The sequence below is a fragment of the Gadus morhua genome, chromosome 7 (genome assembly GCF_902167405.1).
Source record: "Gadus morhua chromosome 7, gadMor3.0, whole genome shotgun sequence".
Taxonomy (NCBI): domain Eukaryota; kingdom Metazoa; phylum Chordata; class Actinopteri; order Gadiformes; family Gadidae; genus Gadus; species Gadus morhua.
In genome coordinates, this window is record NC_044054.1 from 28,002,932 (window position 1) to 28,021,683 (window position 18,752).

Consider the following 18,752-nt stretch of genomic DNA (forward strand, 5'->3'; position numbering starts at 1 on the left):
GAGGCTGGTAAATGATCTCAGCCACGGGTGCTCTGCCTCATACACGGACACACACACACACACACACATGCGTGCACGGGAGCATGAATTCACCCCGCACGCACACACAGACACACAGACACACTCACACACTCACACACACACACACACACACACACACACACACACAAAAGCCTCGTTCAGACTCACACACCAGCAAATGCAATCACACACAGACTAACGCGTGCGTGAGGGCATGAATTCACACACACACACACACACACACACACACACACACACACACACACACACACACACACACACACACACACACACACACACACACACACACACACACAAGCCTCTTTCAGACTCGTACAACCGCAAACTCAATCACACACAGACACGTACACTCACTCAAGCAAACTTGCCAAGACACATGCTTAGATGAATGGACACACATACATGCCTCATTCCGACACACATGCAAGCATCCACACACACACACACACACACATACACAGACTAATCAAGCACACACACACACAGACACACAGACAAACAGGTGAAGCCCATCTTCGTGCGGAGCGCTAAGCCAATTTTTAAGCATAAAATGACTTTAACCAGCACATGCTGTGCTTGCCGGAGACAATAATTCATGAGGCACTCTATGTAAAAGCGTAAGAGGTGGGAGAGAATAAATACAAGTACAAGAACTCTTAGGAGTCGCCGGCCAACTGCGTCACGGCGCATCAATTACCTGCTATGGGATCAAACTGTGGGAGTCGGACGGCCTACTTATTTGCCAAAGTGACTTACAACTGTGTAGCAGGGAGAGGGAGTGCAGGAGGGAGGGAGGGAGTTAGTGTCAGACAGCGTTTATCTGTGGTATGGTGATGGCTCGCTTCCTCGAGCCCCCTGCACAAACTAAGCACTTCCTGTCTTTGGAGTAAGTGCAGCCATTTCTGTCTGAGACACCGACGCGGCCGCGGGGAACGACTGAGTATTTCAGAGGCATGTCAGAGGAAAAAGGTGATTAATGAATGAAACAAAGCTCGTTAGGAGGAGAGAGGGGGCCAGGGTGGGGAGGGACTCGAAAGCTTTGATGTTGGAGAAAATAGCACTAAGAGGGAAGGGAAAACACAGATAAGTGCACGACATTGCAACACAGGACACGGGGATTATCTCATCGGGAGTCTCCGGCATGATGGGAAAACAAGGAGAAGAGAGCGAGCCCGAGAGAGAGAGAGAGAGAGAGAGAGAGAGAGAGAGAGAGAGAGAGATAGAGAGAGAGATGAGAGAGAGAGAGAGAGAGAGAGAGAGAGAGAGAGAGAGAGAGAGAGAGAGAGAGAGGGGGAGAGAGAGAGAGAGAGAGAGAGAGGGAGAGGGAGAGGGAGAGGGAGAGAGAGAGAGAGAGAGAGAGAGAAAGAGGGAGAGGGGAGAGAGAGAGAGAGAGAGGGGAGAGAGAGAGAGAGAGAGAGAGAGAGGAGAGAGAGAGAGGGAGGGAGGGAGGGAGGGAGGGAGGGAGAGAGTGAGGGGAGAGAGGGAGAGAGAGAGAGAGAGAGAGAGGGAGAGGGGAAGAGAGAGAGAGAGAGAGAGGGAGAGGGAGAGAGGGAGAGAGAGAGAGAGAGAGAGAGAGAAAGAGGGAGAGGGGAGAGAGAGGGGAGAGAGAGAGAGAGAGAGAGAGAGAGAGGAGAGAGAGAGAGAGAGAGAGAGAGAGAGAGAGAGAGAGAGAGAGAGAGAGAGAGGGAGGGAGGGAGAGAGAGAGAGAGAGATGCTTGACATTTCTTCCGGGGAATGTTCCACCGAGTCGCTAAGTGCACCATCATGCAACGGCCATGTGTACTTGTAAGCTAGCCTGTCCTGTAAATCTTCCCCAGCCCCTGGGGAAGACGTGCCGTGGTCTGGGTAGCTGTGCTGTTTCCCTGGGCTTACCCCCCCCCCCCCCCCCCCCCCCCCCCCCACCCCCCTACCCAGTATTCCCTATGGATCGCTTTCAACTGGAAAGAGACAGGTGCTTCCCTTGACCTGGTATGCCAGGACGCATGCAGAAAGGTCATTTTACTTGCATACCTCTTACCCACTTAGTATGCAGGAGAGGGCTGGAGGGAGGGGGGGGGGGGGGGGGGGGGGGGTTGAGGGAGGGTTTGCCCAACAATTTCCGTCCGTCGTTTTCTCTGTCTATAGGCATTTCTCCGTCCCTATTGTGTAAGGTGAGAGTGTGCATGTGTGCGTTTCCGAAAGACGGCGCCGCGTTGTGCAAAGAGAGCGGGACCGGCCCTGTGAGCGAACAAGAGCGTGCCCGACAATAAAAACGGGTACACTGGAGCAACGAGTCTTTGAAATGTTAATTTAAATGACTTTAGCGGGGGGGGGGGGGGGGAGGAGATGAATGTGCAGTAAGTAAGGCAGGCCTGGCAGAAACGTTCATGAATTCCAGGGCTCCTGTATAATGACTTAAAAACACGGGGGTCTGGCTATCTCAAGGGGCAGACCACGCCCCCTCCCGACCCGCTGCTGAACCCTGGTTTCTGGTGACCCAGGGACACATCGCAGCGTTCACGTCCTGTGGCTCGAGGGAGGTCAACAGGTCAACCCCCCCCCCCCCCCCCCCCCCACCCCCACCCCCCACCCCCATCCCCTCGGCTTCCTCTCCTTCAGCCTTTACTGGAACCTTCTTGGGAGAAGCCGTTAGGTGGCCCCTTCTGATTGGACCAGGAAACGGTACTTGTGGTAACGGGATTCACTGGATCAGTGTGGTGTCTTTGTTTTTACACTATTTAATACGACCTGTTCTTGGATGTGGTGTTAAACCTGTCAACAATGGTATATAATAAATGTGTTTTTTATCAATAAAACTGTTACAAGCCGCATTGGAAGAAACGAAAGCATCATATGATGTGCCCATAACTCAGTAGCATATAAACATCCGGTTATTTCGTATAAGTCGTAAAAGAATAAATAGGCTTTTGAATGTAGCGCAATCTTTTCGGACCGTATTGCAGTCGCTTGTGACCGAATCAGCAGTTTCATGGCTATCTTTATGCTGGTTTCATTGCTATCTTTATGCTCGTGCCCATTGGGAACAGGATGATCACAGTGATTATTCTGCCGTTCATGGTGAGGACTCATAGTGTCCATGCCAGGGGAAATGGCACTGGATGCCAGCGATAAAAACTGTGTGTGTGTTTGTGTGTGCGTGTGTGTGTGTTTGTATGTTTGTGTGTTTGTGTGCTTGCGTGTGTGTGTGTGTGAGTGTTGTGAAATTAAGAAAAATACGACTAACATCCTTATTTTTGGATTGTATTTTAAAGGATTAATAATAATTGATTCAGTTAAGTATTCAACAGTGGATGACATTAAATAAAACTGTGTATTATTGAAATTAAAATACTTAACTTGAACGTGTAATAAGTAGGAAAGTAGGAAAAGTAGTCAAAATACACAGGCAGAGTTTGAGATTCAACACAACTTTTCAGGCGTAATTCCTATTCAATGCACCGCTATGACTAATGCCACCTAGCCATGATGGTCCAGGCAGAGCCCTGGAAAGGCTGTTATCTCCCACAGGGAGATGGGCAATATGGACAGGAAATCTACAGAGAGGTGGGAAGGGTTGGGGAGAGAGTGGGGGGGGGGGGGGGGGGGGGAGTACAGTGTAAACAGTCTCCGTCCCCTTAATCGCCCCAGCTCACGTTCTGGAACTGGACTCTCTTTGATCTTATCCCTGGGCTACCCCGCCGCCCTCGCACCATCTCCAACCTCCCACCACCCCCCCCCCCCACCCCTCCAACCATCCACCTCCTCTCCCCCCCCCCCCCCCCCCCCCCCCCCCCCCCAAGACCCACCCACCAGATGACTGTGTGTGTGTCTGCACGGCCTACGGGAGAGTATATGATGGAAAGTGGACCATAAAATTGTTTAATAGCTTCACTGCACTGAATTCCGTGCGACTGGTTCAGAACACAGGCCTACTGAAAAAACACTGCCGGGAAGTGCATCTACACCGGCTTAAGTTTGATTTAAACGTCTCTTTGCGTGTTCATCGGGTCCACTGTAATTTATCTAGAAACATATCACGGAATATCACCTGTGAGGAGACGGGGAACTTAAAAAGGGGGATCAAACGCAGGGGAAGCTTTACTTTAGTCCGGAATGGCTTCTGGGGCCCTCAACTGTGTGGCAAAGGAAATAAATCCAGCCGCCCTTGGCCCCGGCTGGTTCGAGAGGACAGTTGACAGGCCTCTCAAGTTCAAAGCTATCCCAGAACCCCTTTCGCCTCTCATATGGCCACTCCATAAGCTTTGTTTTGGAAGAGGGAGTGAGTCGAAATTCCTCAGCACTCGCATTTGTCCGGATGGCTGGCCCGAGCCCAGAGAGTGCTCCAGAGTGTGTGTTCATTCAGAGGACGGGCCATTCTACCGGAGAGATTACAGTTTAATGGAGGGAGGGAGGAACGCACAACCACAGTCTGCTGACCTGGATACAGTCGGAATACGAGTCAAAGTGGGGGATCGGGCCGCGCGGAGGGCACTGTCACGGTGAAGCTTTACGACGTTGTGCTTTTGTGCATTACATGTGTGGTACACATGACATGGCTGTGCTTATGCTTTGGCAGGGAAAGAAAGACAGCTTAACATGTTTTAGTTTTGGCTACAGTGTGGAATTCTTTTTTTTTGGATTGTGGGTAAAAAAAAAAGTGTCTTTCAGAATGAATACGATATCTTAAAGCGTGTGCATAAAGCTGGTTACATACGAACCTCTTGGTAACAGGCCTCTTTTGACTTGTATCAGTTGACTTCGGCGCCACCCGACAGGTGCGCAACCTACCAAACGTTGAACTAACTAACTGTTTTTGCCATTGATATAATTAAAGAAGCGAGAGCAGAGGAACACCACGAGGAGTGCCCCCCCCCCCCCCCAACACACCTACGTGCCCCCCCGCCCGCCCCGACCAATCCACTTTGCCGGAGGACAGGAACACGGAGCGGGAACATAAAGCAGGCTACCGAGGGCGGCCCGGGCCAGTCGGGGCAGGCCTGGGCTGGCTGCGGGAACAAAGAGCCCCCCCCCCCCCAGAATAACACCCAGCGCGGCACGGAGGAAGATGGGGAAACTGGGGAGACCTCCACGCCTTACTTCCATTAAAAGCCCTATGGGCACTGTAATCAACGGCTGGCCCCGTGGTTAGAGGATCAACCGTATGTGTCCATTAGCTAATGGGTCACTAGTGCTCCTCCACCAGAGAGGATGATGAATCCGCCTCAGAGTGGGGGAATTGACAACTTCTCCTGATGGAGGAACCGCCTTGACTCTGATCTGTATCGGTGGCGCAGGAGGGAAGGTTTCTCGAACGACCTCGAAAGATGGACCGCAACCACGTTTTAAAACCCTGCCGAGTCTCTGATGAGTTCACAGAGATTCTAGACTAAAGAATAACCCTGGGAATCTCGAACTTGTGGGCGACTTTCGCAATGTATGTGTGTATTAATGTGGTGCACACACAGAACATGAGAGAATAATGAATAACTTCATCGAAAAAAACACTGTGACTGATGCTATCTTCACAGAAGAGGCTCTGTAAATCCTTATCAATTACACCAACTGCTGCATCTGCCTTGCAATTCAAAAGCCCCAAAACACCTGGTGGGTGAGGAGAGACGAGATCCTACAGGACCTCATTTCTGTCCTGCCGTTTCTTTGGAGACAGTAAATCAATGGAACCAGCCTCTCTTTATGCCCCTAATCCACTCGCAAATCCTAAATATGCTAACTGAATAGGCCACATACCAAGTTGTACATGACATGAGAATGTTTGTTTTCAAAACGTTACTACAGCTTTCCCTTCAATTATAGCCTTGTTGCCCTCAGTGACTGTTGTTTAGGGCTCAACGTTTGCCAATACTTCATATCAAAACACCTAAAGAGGCACTTAATTAAATGACTCGTAAGTGTAATTTAAGCCCAGGGCCTACTAAGCCAACTCCTTGAACTAACAAAAATAAATCACAGAGCTTGACAGACTAAACTAAGAGGTTGAATGATGTTGTGCAGAATACATCGGATCATGGCGGGGCAACATCAAACAAATAAAAGCAAGTATATGGGCTAACATCACTAACAAATGCATTGGATCATCCCTACTGACTGGATAATGATAGAAACATGCTGGGTTTGCAACTGGCTCAGTTTTACTAATAAGGGGTGAAATATTGGAAGCCATGTGTATCTCAGGCATGCTTTTGAAAAGTATGGCAGATAATTTCAATAGCGGTTTCAATATCATGTGTTTTACCAAACTGTTCGTGCCATGTAAACCACTTTCAATGTTAGAAAACATATGGAACCAAAACATCAGTTTTTCGAGAGAAAGGTTGGGGGGGACTGTTTACGGTATTTAATAAAAAAATAAAATAAATAATGTATAGATAGCCTTGCGAGAATATGAAAGCCAAGATGACTCTTTTGTCTCGGGGGTCTGTGTGACACCTACCTGTAGTAGTTTCCCTTCTGCATTACCAGCGCTTCCACCCACAAACACCCCTTCCAGTTTGATGTCTGTTCCCGGCGTGTCGGGCTTCATCAGTGTCACCTGGATGACAGCTCTGGGGGTCGCGCGCTCGGACTCCGAAGCCACAGCTAGTCCCAGGCCTGTCTGGCCAAACACCACCTGTAGGGCCGCCATGAGCAGCCACGGCCAGAGACCGGCCAGTCTCCGATGGGAAACAGTCATTGCTTTGGCTGCAGCGGCGGACTCCGGCCGCACATTGTGGACCTCAAAGCTTGCAACCACCCGGAGTTGTCACTCAACCAGAAAAAAAAAAAGTCCCCACAATCCTTCTTTCAGTCTTTGGGAAAGCAGTGTCTTCAAAGTATTCGTTAATAGGTCCGACCACAATGTTTAAGTCTTGAGAATTGCCATAATAGCTGCTTAAATGCCGTCATAGTATGGAGAATCCGATGGTTTGTTAGGTTTTCTTAGTGTTACAGCCTCAACAAGCCGCGTTACAAAGATGCATCAGTCCGAGGGATACAATTGAATACCGCCGCATGAAAATTGGTCACTTGTGAAAAGATATGAAGTACCACGAGCCTTTATCCAATTAGACAAGCATAGGCGGCAGAACGGAACGGGTGCATGAGCATGTACACCATTGTGACCGGCAGTACACTTCCAAAACAACAGCAAGCCATTCATAAAACCAACAACAAACGTCCTTATGTGCCGCGCGCAGACCTACGGGCGAACTGTTATATTCCGTCGGAGCGCGGAGGGTCCTGGCACCCATGTACGGGTCTTCATTCGTCAATGTATTTCATACGGTTATGGTAAAAAAAAACACACAGGTCACTGTAGTTTCCAATCACGCAACAGGTTGCTCGAGCACGTCAAACGCTTCTCCGTGCCCCACGCGCTGAACGATTCCCCATTGGTGGGGGGGTGGGGGGGAATGAATGCCGACGACTTGAACTTCAAAGGTTGGAATACAAGTTGCAGCTAGATTGTTTTGGAACATGCTGCCCAACCCGTAGCATGTAGGTGAAGTTGTAGTAATAGTACAAATAAACGTAAACTCTCACTAAGACACACAGTGGGTAATCCAGCACATGAAGCTGTACGGAGAAAACCGTATTAATGAATCATTAACCAATACCGAAGGACCGCTCCACATGCTATAACAAGTTAATTAAAAAGGCGTCCGGTGACACGTGAATTCTTTGCAATAGATCCATCCACCGTGGTTTTAAGTTACTCCTCTGTGAAAAACGTTGTTTTTCCACGATAAAAGAATGTATTTCCCCAAGTTCAGTCAGTTGGACGGTTACAGTCGTAAGTTAGTGCAATCCAGGCTACCGAAGAAAGTGAAAAAGTTGAAAGCGAGTTATCACTAAAACAATACCCGATTCAAGAGTCGAGTTGCCATACCTCTTATGGCATTCGTCAAAGGTTTTGAAGCTCGGGAAAAAAAAAACGGTGAGACGCTAAACTCCCCCAAAGTCTACCTTCCAGAGTCTCTTTCTCCCATGGGATCTCATTGACCGTCTACCTGCTGTCCGTCGCTCGCTCGCTGAGGGCGGAGCAGCTGCACCGTACAGCGGGAGAAAGGGGAAACTCACGGGCTCCCCCTAGCGCACAAAGGGTCTGAGAACATGGAGTCAACAAGGAGACATAAAGTCACATTATGGAATAAAATACTCTAAACACTATTTTCTATTCATACAATTTAATAACACTGGTTCTTTAAAAATAGTACACACACTTGACAGGGCAACATAGCACTGCACATGCTATGGGTGCATGTTATTATGATTTATAAACAATCTGTAAAACAATGTTGACGTAGGCCCGTTAAAGACAAAGACAAAAACAATAAACATCCTTTAGAGTATAAATAGCTTTTGGTGCCAAATGTATCAAATACAAATGTGTTAAACATTGGAACGCACAAATTTCACAGTAAACAAACCGATCATATAAACCACTGAGTCAACCGTAACTGGAAAAATCATGACAGTTTACAAATGTGTCAAAGGCTTGGATTGGATCCCTCAAAGCTGCAGTCCCACAAACATCAGAACCACCATCTACAACAAAATTACCAGTCATTCATTTTGACTTTTGACTAATACGTTTTTCATGAAACCACACAATCTGTGACTTATGTAGAAACCTACATGCCTGTACATACACCGATCCAATAATAGGCTAGATACTATGAGAGGTGGTTATACTATACATTACCTGGAAATTTGGTTTGATTACCGTCACTGCCTATTTTCTCTAGGGCAAAGCGGAATCGTTCAGTGCACTGCTGGCCTTGGCCTTAGCTACCTTGTCTCTGCTCACCTGGAGGGAAATCAAGGTTATTGCCTTTCATTCTGGTTATTGTTATACAACGGAAGGTTATTACACGTGCACAGATATGTCGTTTTATTTCTCAACCTCTGGGGTGTTTTGCAAGAGGTAGCAGCGACCTATCTGAGTTATACACTCACCTTGACCAGAGCGTGGTTATGTATACTCAGAGGGGCTTTAAAAATAGCTTCCTCCATCATCTCCTCTTTTATGGGCTTCATGTCGTAGCTACCGGTCCCTCGATCACTGTTTCCCTGCACGCTGATGATGATAGGAGAGCATGCCACTGGAGTTTTGTCCTCCACCAAGCTGGAGGACGCCCAGGCCTGGGAGGACGTGGGCAGGGGGGAACAGTGGCTGTTGATGGGAGGTCCAGACGACCGACCCGGTTTCTCTGGAGTCACCACTTTAACCATACAGACATTTTGGGTCGATGGGTATTCATCAATGATCTGGAAGACGGTGTCCAAGTTCAGGTCGTTTTTCTTTAGGTCCTGGGATTCAACACTTTGCAGATCCTGGTAATGGTTGCCGGGATACAACAGACCCACCGGTACATTTGGCTAAAACCACAAAAAATATAAAAATAGATTTGGATCAAAATACGAGAACTGATTGCACAAATATATATATATTTGTGATCCCTGAAATAATGAAACTATGAAACAATGTCTGAATGGTGACCTCACGATCCTTCAAAATAATAAACGTATCACTTTAAGGTCAGTGCCTCTGCACCCACCTGGTAATAGCTGAGATGAGGGTATGGTGATAGTTGATTTCCACCACCTGTTAAATCTGACGAAACTGGGCTTGGAACGTGGAAGTCATAAGCTTATTTAAAAAAATAAAATAAAAGGAAAGCACTTCAGTTATTAAGGCTTCCTTACTGTTCTTATTCTCTTCTAATTTAAACTCAAATGTTGTTTCATGACTGCCATTTATTCTGAACGTCAGTAAGGGAATAGATGCCCACCAGAGGAATAGAAAGTGGGCCGATATTGCGGCGCGTGGCTGATTAAATTGTAAAATCTCTGCCCAGGGTTTGCTGGACCGTGAGCCCCCTGTTGAATGTGGACCGCGGCAGAACCAGAGCTCTCTCCAGGGTAGTGATGGAGGACAGATATCGGGATACATGGTCTACTGCCATCGGCCATCATCCAACCGCGGGAAGGGACTGGGGTGCGGCTGTATTCCTTAATAGGCGGGGTAGGCCTGCTTGGAGTGTACGGGCAAGCTGGGGCCGGTGGTTTCTGACCAAGTACTGAACCACCTGTAGAAGGAGTAAAGCAAAGGAAATAAGGTAATAAAATCATTTAAAATGAATGTGAGAAATAATATTCGACTTATAGGTATTTGAAAACCATAAAGCTTTTTTTCTTGTATTATTTGACTCTGTATGGGTTAACTAAATTGCATGAAACATATCTTACCTCTTCTCTCCACCTTATCTTCAATATTACCGGTCCATGATTGATGGTAACGGCCTGGGGGTCTACACTTCACCTCCAGGCCTGCTTCCAGTTTGGCTTTATTGCTGCTGGTGAGCCTCCTCAGATTCACCAGGAGCTCCGGACGGCCCTGACGGAAATTTGGGTGACGAAAGTGATGCTCCAACCCATGATCCACCACCGGGGATGCAGGCACACCATCAACGTCACCCCCACCAACACCTCCACCATCGCCGCCACCACCACCACCACCACCTCCACCACTACCCCTCGTCGTCGTCCAACTCTCAACCTTCCTGAATCCGTACAGGTTCAGCTGACGGATGAAGCTGCTGAAGTTGGTCGTCTTAAAGAGATCTCCTCCGCCAGGGGCGTTCTGCGGGCCGGTCAAGAAGTGCGTCTCGAACAGGTGCTGGTGGATGATGAGCCCCTCGCCGCGGGGGTCCCAGCGGACGGCTCTGCTCACCGGGTGGTTCGCTAAACACCACAGCTTGGCAGGGAAGTGGTTGGGGTTGATGGAGTGTGCCTTGTCGCGATCAGCCATGCCTGTGATCTGGAATTGAGGTAGTGACGTTATGATAACAATCTATTTTGCTGATCTTTATTATAATGTTCTATGGTGATGAGACTAAAAAAATACGTTAATCTGTATGACCGTATTTTAGCGAGGTGCGGTATACTAAAGCAGAACTCAAACTGATATAAATAGACTGGGAAAGATACCTGATGCCTTTATTGATCAATCAACTGCATATTATAACTTTTTCTTAATGGTATTGCCTTAAAATTCTTATTTAAAATCGAAGCTGCGTTTCGAGCGATTACCTTCTCCAACGGTGAGATCCGTTGGAGATCCAAACCGTTTTTCATCGCTGAAGGCTCGCGCAGGACGGCTCTCTCCGAGGTTGAACACATGTGGTGGTTATTGTTGTTGTTGTTGTTGTTGTTGTTGTTATTGTACTTGATCAAACAGTTTTTTGCTCTAAATTCGGCCTATTTACTATTCTACATTATGTTTAAACCATTGAAAACATATATTGCCGTTGTTGTTCTTCTTTCTATTTTTAAAGATGGTTCAGTTTATATAAATGGCCACAAAAAAGTCACAAGCAATTTTTCAAAAGTTTAAAGCTTCGAAATAGTTTCACCTGTCCTGCCTATATTGAGGTTTGCAAGAAAAAAAAAATCATCCATGCCCATCTTTAATTCTCGCTTGATCCACTAGATGGGGGTGTTTCCCCTCACCGTCGAACATTATGATTTCAGACAGGCACGGCTCAGGGCGCACCGCAGCTGGTCCTCTGGGTAAGGACCCGCATTATTACGCTTTACTCCGCGCCGGAAATACAAACAAGCATCTCCAGACTTATTTCTCCACTTTACCATAAAACCTTGCTTAATGGCACTGGAAACGGTCCCCAAAGACCTCCGCCACCAACGGGCGTGTCTTCTATGTTCTCTTGTTAAGGTAACAGTGCAAAATTATATTGGGCAACCATTTAGCTAATGGCTTAAAACCCACACTCCTAGCTCTACCACAACAGCAGCTGTGATGATGGTCCGTTTTATCGTCAATATAATATCTGATATATATTTAATTCCTTCAACAGACTATTGACCAGTTTGAATATGACGGCTGTGACAACTGCGAGTCATATCTTCAAATGAAGGGGAACAGAGAAATGGTGTACGAATGCACAAGTTCCTCATTTGATGGGTAAGGAATTGGATACCCCAATGGATTATGGAAACTAAATATTGACACTTTGTTATTAATAAACTTTGCTTTTCCCCAGTGTGATCTCCATGATGATCCCAGAGGACAGTTGGGTAGCGAAATGGCAGAGAATTGGTGAGGACTATTCGCAGGTTCAAATTCACATACACCATAAGTTATTGTCTATCGTTTCTAGCTCTCCTGCATAATGTATGCAATGGATAAATTAAAATACCGTAACTATACCACATCCTGGACACATTCCAAATACAGAACCTTCTTGCAAGTACATGCTACCAATGCTTATATCCGGCGATTACACACACAAATATAGCTCTTTTGTCCTGCCAAAGTTGAACCTGTCTGAACGCTGTTTGTCTTATAGGTAACTTTAAACCCGGAGTTTATGCTGTGACTGTGACAGGGCGACTGCCTCCAGGTATGGTTTCTTCCTCAGTCACATATGAAATAGTTTTATTTAAAGTAGAACTTATTTTCGACCCAGACCCTACCATTTACATTCTGGTGGTCCAATGCACTTTTGATAACCAAACACATTAACTTTTGGGTGTCATGCATTTGGTTTGAGTTGCCATCGATTGACACGGTAACCTTTGACCCTGCCAGGCGTGGTGAGGGAGCTAAAGAGCAGAGGAGTCATCTACAAGTCCAGGGACACGGCGGTCAAGTCCTGAGTCGTCATCCTCTCCATGTTTTCATTATCAAGTCACCTGCAAAAGCTCATAGCCCACTACCCGTCGCCGGCTATCCAAGACCACCAACCCCAAACACACAACTTGTAAAGACATAAATACAATACATTATTTCCTTTTTTTTTTACCATGTGTAGTTTTAATTAAAATGTTTTTTTTTCAAATGGGAATGGTTGTGTTTTCAATAGCTGTAGTTTCCTCCTAGTCCCTCCACAAAATGTGTGCTTGTAACAGCACACAAACCTTTTTCTAAATGATTAATGCAATACGTACACTGTCCACAAGATACTGCTGTGATGCCAGGGTTGTCATTTGCCTTTGTATGCGTGTATGTGTATAAAGAACTTGCATCCATGGCCTTCAAGGATCTCAATCGTTGAGAGATAAAGTGATGTGACACAGAGCTCCTATGTATGTACGGAACATCCATTCTTGAGTTTGTCAGTATTGATACGTGCAGGCAAAGAGTTGATTTAGAGTTTATTTACACCGTTGCAAGGGGGGTTAACTGACAGTCTCTGCTTCAATCTGCATCCTCCTTACATGGCTCAGGTTCACCTTTGAAAGCTAAAGCAATAAACTTATGATCTCAAAAGTGCCCAAGAAGATTGTCTAGAAATTATCCCTAGATTATATGCAATTTAATCATCCAAACTCCTTGCTTGAACATTTTAATCTCTATGCATGTTTAATGAGCGCTCATAAATCGCCAGTGACTTTCATGTTTGAGGTATTCAGTGCTGGACGCTCTACCTGACCCTGAACTACGCCTTACATACAGGCACAAAGTACAACGTGTACTCAAACTTAACAAGTGAATAGTTGCACATTGTGGTCTCACTTCTGCGATTTACACATTTGATACGTCCTCTCAAAGGCTTATTCAGCGTGTCAAGACGGAAGCCAGCCCAACCGCTTGAGTACTAGCAGACTGCTAAGAGCAGGTGTGGGCCTGCATAACATTGCTGTTAAATTAGACTGAATGAATCATAAGGACACGCTCTATATCAAACTCCAGAACAGACTGAAGCTGAGCATTAGGGCCAATAAAGCACCGAAACACTTTAATATTAACAATTTCGAATTAGTTGGAGAGCGCTCCCAGGAAATAAAAGTATGAATAAGTCAGACCCAGTTGCGTTACAACTCGATCATCCACCGATATGCAAGTTGGAACCTTGGGTCGGCAACCGATGGCTGTAAGAGGATTTTAATATAAAACAAGTATTTACGTCCCGCCCGTTTTGGCTGAGCGGACTCCTTTGCTTTGAATCAGATATTCATTCTTTCCCACGGAGGTTGGGGAGGTATCTTGTCACCCTGCTTGAATATTTGGAATATACTGTCCTTTTTGAGTATACATACACAGTACACATTAGTGTTACTTATTAACCTGCTTAGAAATGTGTTACATTCTAACCCAGAGAATCTCAAATGGATAAAGTGTGTCTGTATCAGTAAGCCACCTGCAAGTTCCGTAAGGATGCATGAATTAAAGGTTAACACAAGGACTACAAAGATATATTAGTTATAGATATTAAGGGAATCTACTGATTCAACTGGAAATTGCACTTTAGGGTCAATAACTTATATCAGATGGTGCATGCAAGTCTTTTTTCATATACGTTTTGTCACATAACAAAAAGGTTTCTAACTTTCACTGTGGTTTCCCGTTGAATGTGGTGAAGGTAAAGTTATGAAATAATAAGCCTGTAGGAAACAAAAACGAAACATTTTGCCAACCGCAGGCTCTATCTGGGGAGGATTGTGCTGTCAGCTCCGCCCATGCAAAACGACCCATAATGCAATGCAATTGACCCACCTCTAGGGACAGAAGCCCTAGCACCGCCACACATAGGGCTGTATGCCATGGTCTCATTGGAGGCTTCAATGATGAACTTGCCCTTATTTGGATATGTCAATGTCTTTTGGCCACAAAGCAAAAGTGAAGCAATTCACTCAGGGATTCTCAAAGATCTAACTTACAAAAATGAGTAGTTCAAACCCTTACATCACCGGCCAATCTGATCATAATGTGCAACCATGAGCTGCAATGGAACTGGCTGGAAGCCTTTAAATTGGGTCAAAGTTGAATCTTAGAAGGTAACACAATGCACACATGCGCATTCACACGCAATACACACGTGTGCACATGGTGATTGCGTGTGACTGTTTCATAAGTCCCCGACAGAAACTTCCTCTCAGCGAGCGGTCTTTGGGGAAAGGAAGAGGAGGTGTGTCCTAAGCAATAGATTGTCATGTTCCGTGAAAATGAATCCAACCTCATTTTTAAATGAGGCCATCTCCTCCTGACCCGAGACCTAATGCGACGCACTGAGGTGGCACCGCGTTCGGTTCCTTACTTCCCTGTCTCATTCAGACATGGAGTTCACGGTGGTCCCTGGAGATAACAGCTGCTCCTTTGGGGTGGGCGGGCAGGTTGGGGGGGGGGGGGGTACTCCAAACGTAACGTGAGGGAGGGGGGGTGTCGCTGGGCATGGGCTTTGAGCATGGAGCCTGTAGAGAAGACACAGGGAGGGGAAATGGCTGCCACACCAGATAAGTCTATCACAGGGACCCCCCCCCCCCGACCACCACCACCACCACCCCAGGCCACTGCTTCGCACTCCTCAGTGCAGGGACCCAGGATCACTTCCTCACCGGCAGAAACACTCTCTCACACTCGCAAACAAACGCACACAGACACACAGACACACACACACACACACGTGAGACATGAACAGCTCAACCAGGGCCTGACAGTTGATCAGTTTGTATTGGAAGCAGTAGCCATGTAGACTCATGGTCTCCCTTGGTAAATATGCTGCAGTGAGTTTAGCATCAGATAGTTCCGTCCTCGCGGTATAAAAGTGATCAATCTGATACCTATAGTTGATCTGCTTCTCTGGCACCAGATGTGAGAGACATCGTGCAGTGTGTTTTGCCCGACGGATCCAGATACTACTCGATGGTCCGATTCTAGATTCTGTTCACTCAGAAGTGTGTAAATGTGCCGTGAAGCAGTGTCGTACTCCAGTTACTCTCCTTGATATCAAATATAGTAAGTAAGTATAAGTATTACAAGTAAAAGACCTCAACCTTAAGCCATCCCAGAGACATCACCTTTGTTCAGAATTATTTCACATTGGAACATACGAAGAATAAAACCGATCCACCTACGGCGGTCGACGCAGCGATGGTCGCGAGAAAAAGGCGGGAAATCACAAATAAAGAAATAGCTGCAGTAAACAGAGAGGGGGTTTGTCTGTAGGGTTGTGAGGTACCATGCTGTTGCCTATTCAATGTTTTACTGCTCTACAACCCTACTCAAAGATTAAAAAAACCAAAATGCATATTTTTACACCATCATCAGCTTGATGATAAAATGTGCCGGAGCTTGTAAGACAGACCGCAGCACTCGGTGTTCACTGCCGTCGAAGCAACGTTTCGTTCGCACATTTAAATTTCAATAAACCTTTTTCATGGCGCCCAGACTGCAGCTTTGCAAACACTTTCTGTGGTTCTGCATCCCCTCTGCTAGAATGGAGTCACCACCGCACCCCAACTCGTGCAGGTTTCCTTTGTCGTGAAACCACCTACCTGTAGCAGAGACAAAGAGCCTACAGAGAGTGTGTTTTCACATTCACAGGGAAACGAAACCTCTGGCCTTTCAGCTGTGACAACCATTATGCGAAGCCAGAAATACAAAGCCAGGTTATAAATGCAGTAATGGAAACATCTCACCGCCTTACTGAACATGGACTTGAAGTCAAATTGAGAAAAGTACTTCAGTTTGGTAAAAATTGGTTTGGAATCTGTAATTATAATTTACTGCATAGCAGAGATAATGAAATAGTTGTGTCAATGATTACAATATAAATTGAGTTTTAAATTGGATCGGTCCTCCTAGCAATGTAATAGGATTTTTTTTTGTTAGAGCCATTCAACGTGAGGGGAATCTAGTTATTTATCGGGTCATGCGTATATTTAGTAATGTCTTTTAACAAAGTCTTTGACTATTCATTGTCATTCTTAGTCGTTTACTTCTGTACCTGAAGGCAACTGAAAATAAAACATGTGCATCATCAACTGATTACTTACTTCCTGTAAAACTTCTTTGATACCTATCAAACTGTACCATCTTGCGCTGAGATAAACTCTCCTCAGTAGTATTTCATGAAGAGGTTTTAGCATGGCGGCAAGCATCCAACTACCTGGCTCTTACCAATGACTCTTTAGAGAAAAAGTAGTTATCTCTCAAACCCAAGATTGGTTCGAAGCTGCAAGAAATGCTATCTTCTAATAGAGTTACACTCGTCGGTGTGTTGTAACCTTTCTTCCCCCTCTGGTTCGGATGATTGCAGATTACTCAACATGACATTACACCTAATATAAGAGCCTCCATTGTATATAGCCTTTATTACGTAGCCTTTATTGTGCCTAAAGGAACAATAATGTACAGAGTAATGCTCAACTGACAAATGGAAACAGAAAAATGTAAAAGTGTGAAGTAGTAAAGAAAATGTACACCTCTGGCCTGCTCGATGTGTCGCCAACGCAATTGGCAATATCATGGCACTGTTCTGGATTTGGAGTGCTTAAACCAATGGCTAGATTCTTGATTCTACAAGAGAAAGATAGCAGATGTTTATAACGCATAAATCAAATGATAAAGGTCACAACCCTCCACAATCAACTAAACTAATATTGGGTACACGTCCCTGTCACTCGGGGTACGTTCGTGTATTAGCGTCTCGCACTTAAAGTAGTGCACGAGCAGGAGGGCCCAAAAAGGGCGAGCAAAGCCGGAAGCATAGAACGACAGCAGCTTTCAACTGTTGAACCCCTTCCTGTGGTTGGCCCACGTGGTTCTCGGCGCGGCTTCAAAAGGAGACGACTTCTTCTTCTTCGTCCACTTCTTGGAACGAGCGAAGCGGCAAGGGCAGGCTAGTGGCGCTCGTCAGGAGGAAGAAACTGAAAATAAGTACAAGCTGGCGAAGGTAAAGTATGAGATCCGTCACATCGGGAGGCCATTTTAACTACAATTATTTATTTTTGGTTCATTTGATTAATTTGATAGAATACTAATTGCACCTCTTTAAGTTGTGCGTTGGGGTTACGGAACCGTGTGTGTCGTTTGCTTGTTCCCTCTCATTCTACTGCGGATTTAAAACGATGTTTCAGGGTTAACGTTAATGTTTTCCCCGCATGTGCAATTCTTCAGTCTAGTTTGAAATTTAATCGTGATTTCATTTTATGTTGTTTTTTATATTGTTTTCGCAGTACACTTGAATAACTTAAAATCGCATTAAAACAAACAACCTTTACATGTATAAAGGATCATTTGTTTAATGTAATAAAAAGGCTTACTCATGCTTATCAACATGGCTGCCACCAGATAGTGCTGACACAGGCAAGGGTTCGCCCTATAACATGGCTGCGAAAACTCAACTGGGCCACAGTTAGATGAATGGGCGGAGCCAATAGCATTTTTTTTCAGTTGCTTCACACTCCAACGGTCCAATAGTGTTGACTCTAGCATTGGCCCCTGGAAACGTTAACAAATATGTAAATATCCTCAAGGCAAATCAGGAACTGGGCACTCTTCTCGTCGTACTGCTCCACTGAAGTGTGTTCACACCCGCAGCCAAACTGAGGGTGTCAGTTTGTCGGTGTTTCTTCTTTATTATTCGGGGTTGATTGGTCAGAGTGCCAGGGCGCTCGTGCAGGGAGTGCGAGTGAAGAGGAGGAGAAGGAGGAGGAGGAACCGGACAAGCGACGGCAAAGGACGATTGGATGTACAGTGCAGTCATCCATAAAGTAGAAAGCACTACTAAACTCCTCGCCCACAGTGTAGTGTTTCCTACTTTATGGATGAGTGTACTGTTGGCTACGGGAGGCAGAGAACCGAGAGCGGCGAGGGCGGCACGCTGGAGCGGCACCCTGGGGCGCAAATGAGGAAGGACGAAAAAGAGAGAGAGAAAAAGAGGAAGTGTCTCTCTCACACGTGGCCATCTGCTCTCTGCTGTGTTACC

General features: G+C 46.0%; 2 protein-coding genes across 2 annotated transcripts; one reads left to right on the forward strand and one right to left on the reverse strand.

Annotated features, from left to right (window-relative positions):
* Nucleotides 1–8,193: 8,193 nt before the first annotated feature.
* Nucleotides 8,194–11,494, reverse strand: hsf5 (heat shock transcription factor family member 5). The gene is made up of 7 exons (XM_030362182.1): nt 11,113–11,494; nt 10,270–10,840; nt 9,813–10,109; nt 9,579–9,670; nt 8,977–9,399; nt 8,723–8,827; nt 8,194–8,565 (listed from the first exon to the last, which is right to left on the reverse strand). The coding sequence occupies exons 1-6, from the start codon at nt 11,200–11,202 to the stop codon at nt 8,762–8,764; spliced, it is 1,539 nt and encodes a 512-aa protein (XP_030218042.1). The 5' UTR covers nt 11,203–11,494; the 3' UTR covers nt 8,194–8,565; nt 8,723–8,761.
* Nucleotides 11,495–11,565: 71 nt separating this feature from the next.
* Nucleotides 11,566–13,315, forward strand: supt4h1 (SPT4 homolog, DSIF elongation factor subunit). Its single transcript, XM_030362183.1, has 5 exons — nt 11,566–11,755; nt 11,898–12,004; nt 12,084–12,139; nt 12,390–12,443; nt 12,632–13,315. Exons 1-5 carry the CDS (start codon nt 11,687–11,689, stop codon nt 12,697–12,699), a joined length of 354 nt encoding a protein of 117 aa, XP_030218043.1. The 5' UTR covers nt 11,566–11,686; the 3' UTR covers nt 12,700–13,315.
* The last annotated feature ends 5,437 nt before the right edge of the window (nt 13,316–18,752 follow it).

What these genes read in the sequence shown, in the direction of transcription:
- hsf5 (XM_030362182.1), bottom strand. Translation starts at nt 11,202, where the DNA reads ATGTGTTCAACCTCGGAGAGAGCCGTCCTGCGCGAGCCTTCAGCGATG. An exon ending in GCCCACTTTCTATTCCTCTG is followed by an intron (nt 9,671 to 9,812) that starts GTGGGCATCTAT and finishes TTTTTAAATAAG; the next exon opens with CTTATGACTTCCACGTTCCA. An exon ending in ATAACCACGCTCTGGTCAAG is followed by an intron (nt 8,828 to 8,976) that starts GTGAGTGTATAA and finishes ATTTCCCTCCAG; the next exon opens with GTGAGCAGAGACAAGGTAGC.
- supt4h1 (XM_030362183.1), top strand. Translation starts at nt 11,687, where the DNA reads ATGGCACTGGAAACGGTCCCCAAAGACCTCCGCCACCAACGGGCGTGT. An exon ending in TTCTATGTTCTCTTGTTAAG is followed by an intron (nt 11,756 to 11,897) that starts GTAACAGTGCAA and finishes TTCCTTCAACAG; the next exon opens with ACTATTGACCAGTTTGAATA. An exon ending in GACAGGGCGACTGCCTCCAG is followed by an intron (nt 12,444 to 12,631) that starts GTATGGTTTCTT and finishes TGACCCTGCCAG; the next exon opens with GCGTGGTGAGGGAGCTAAAG.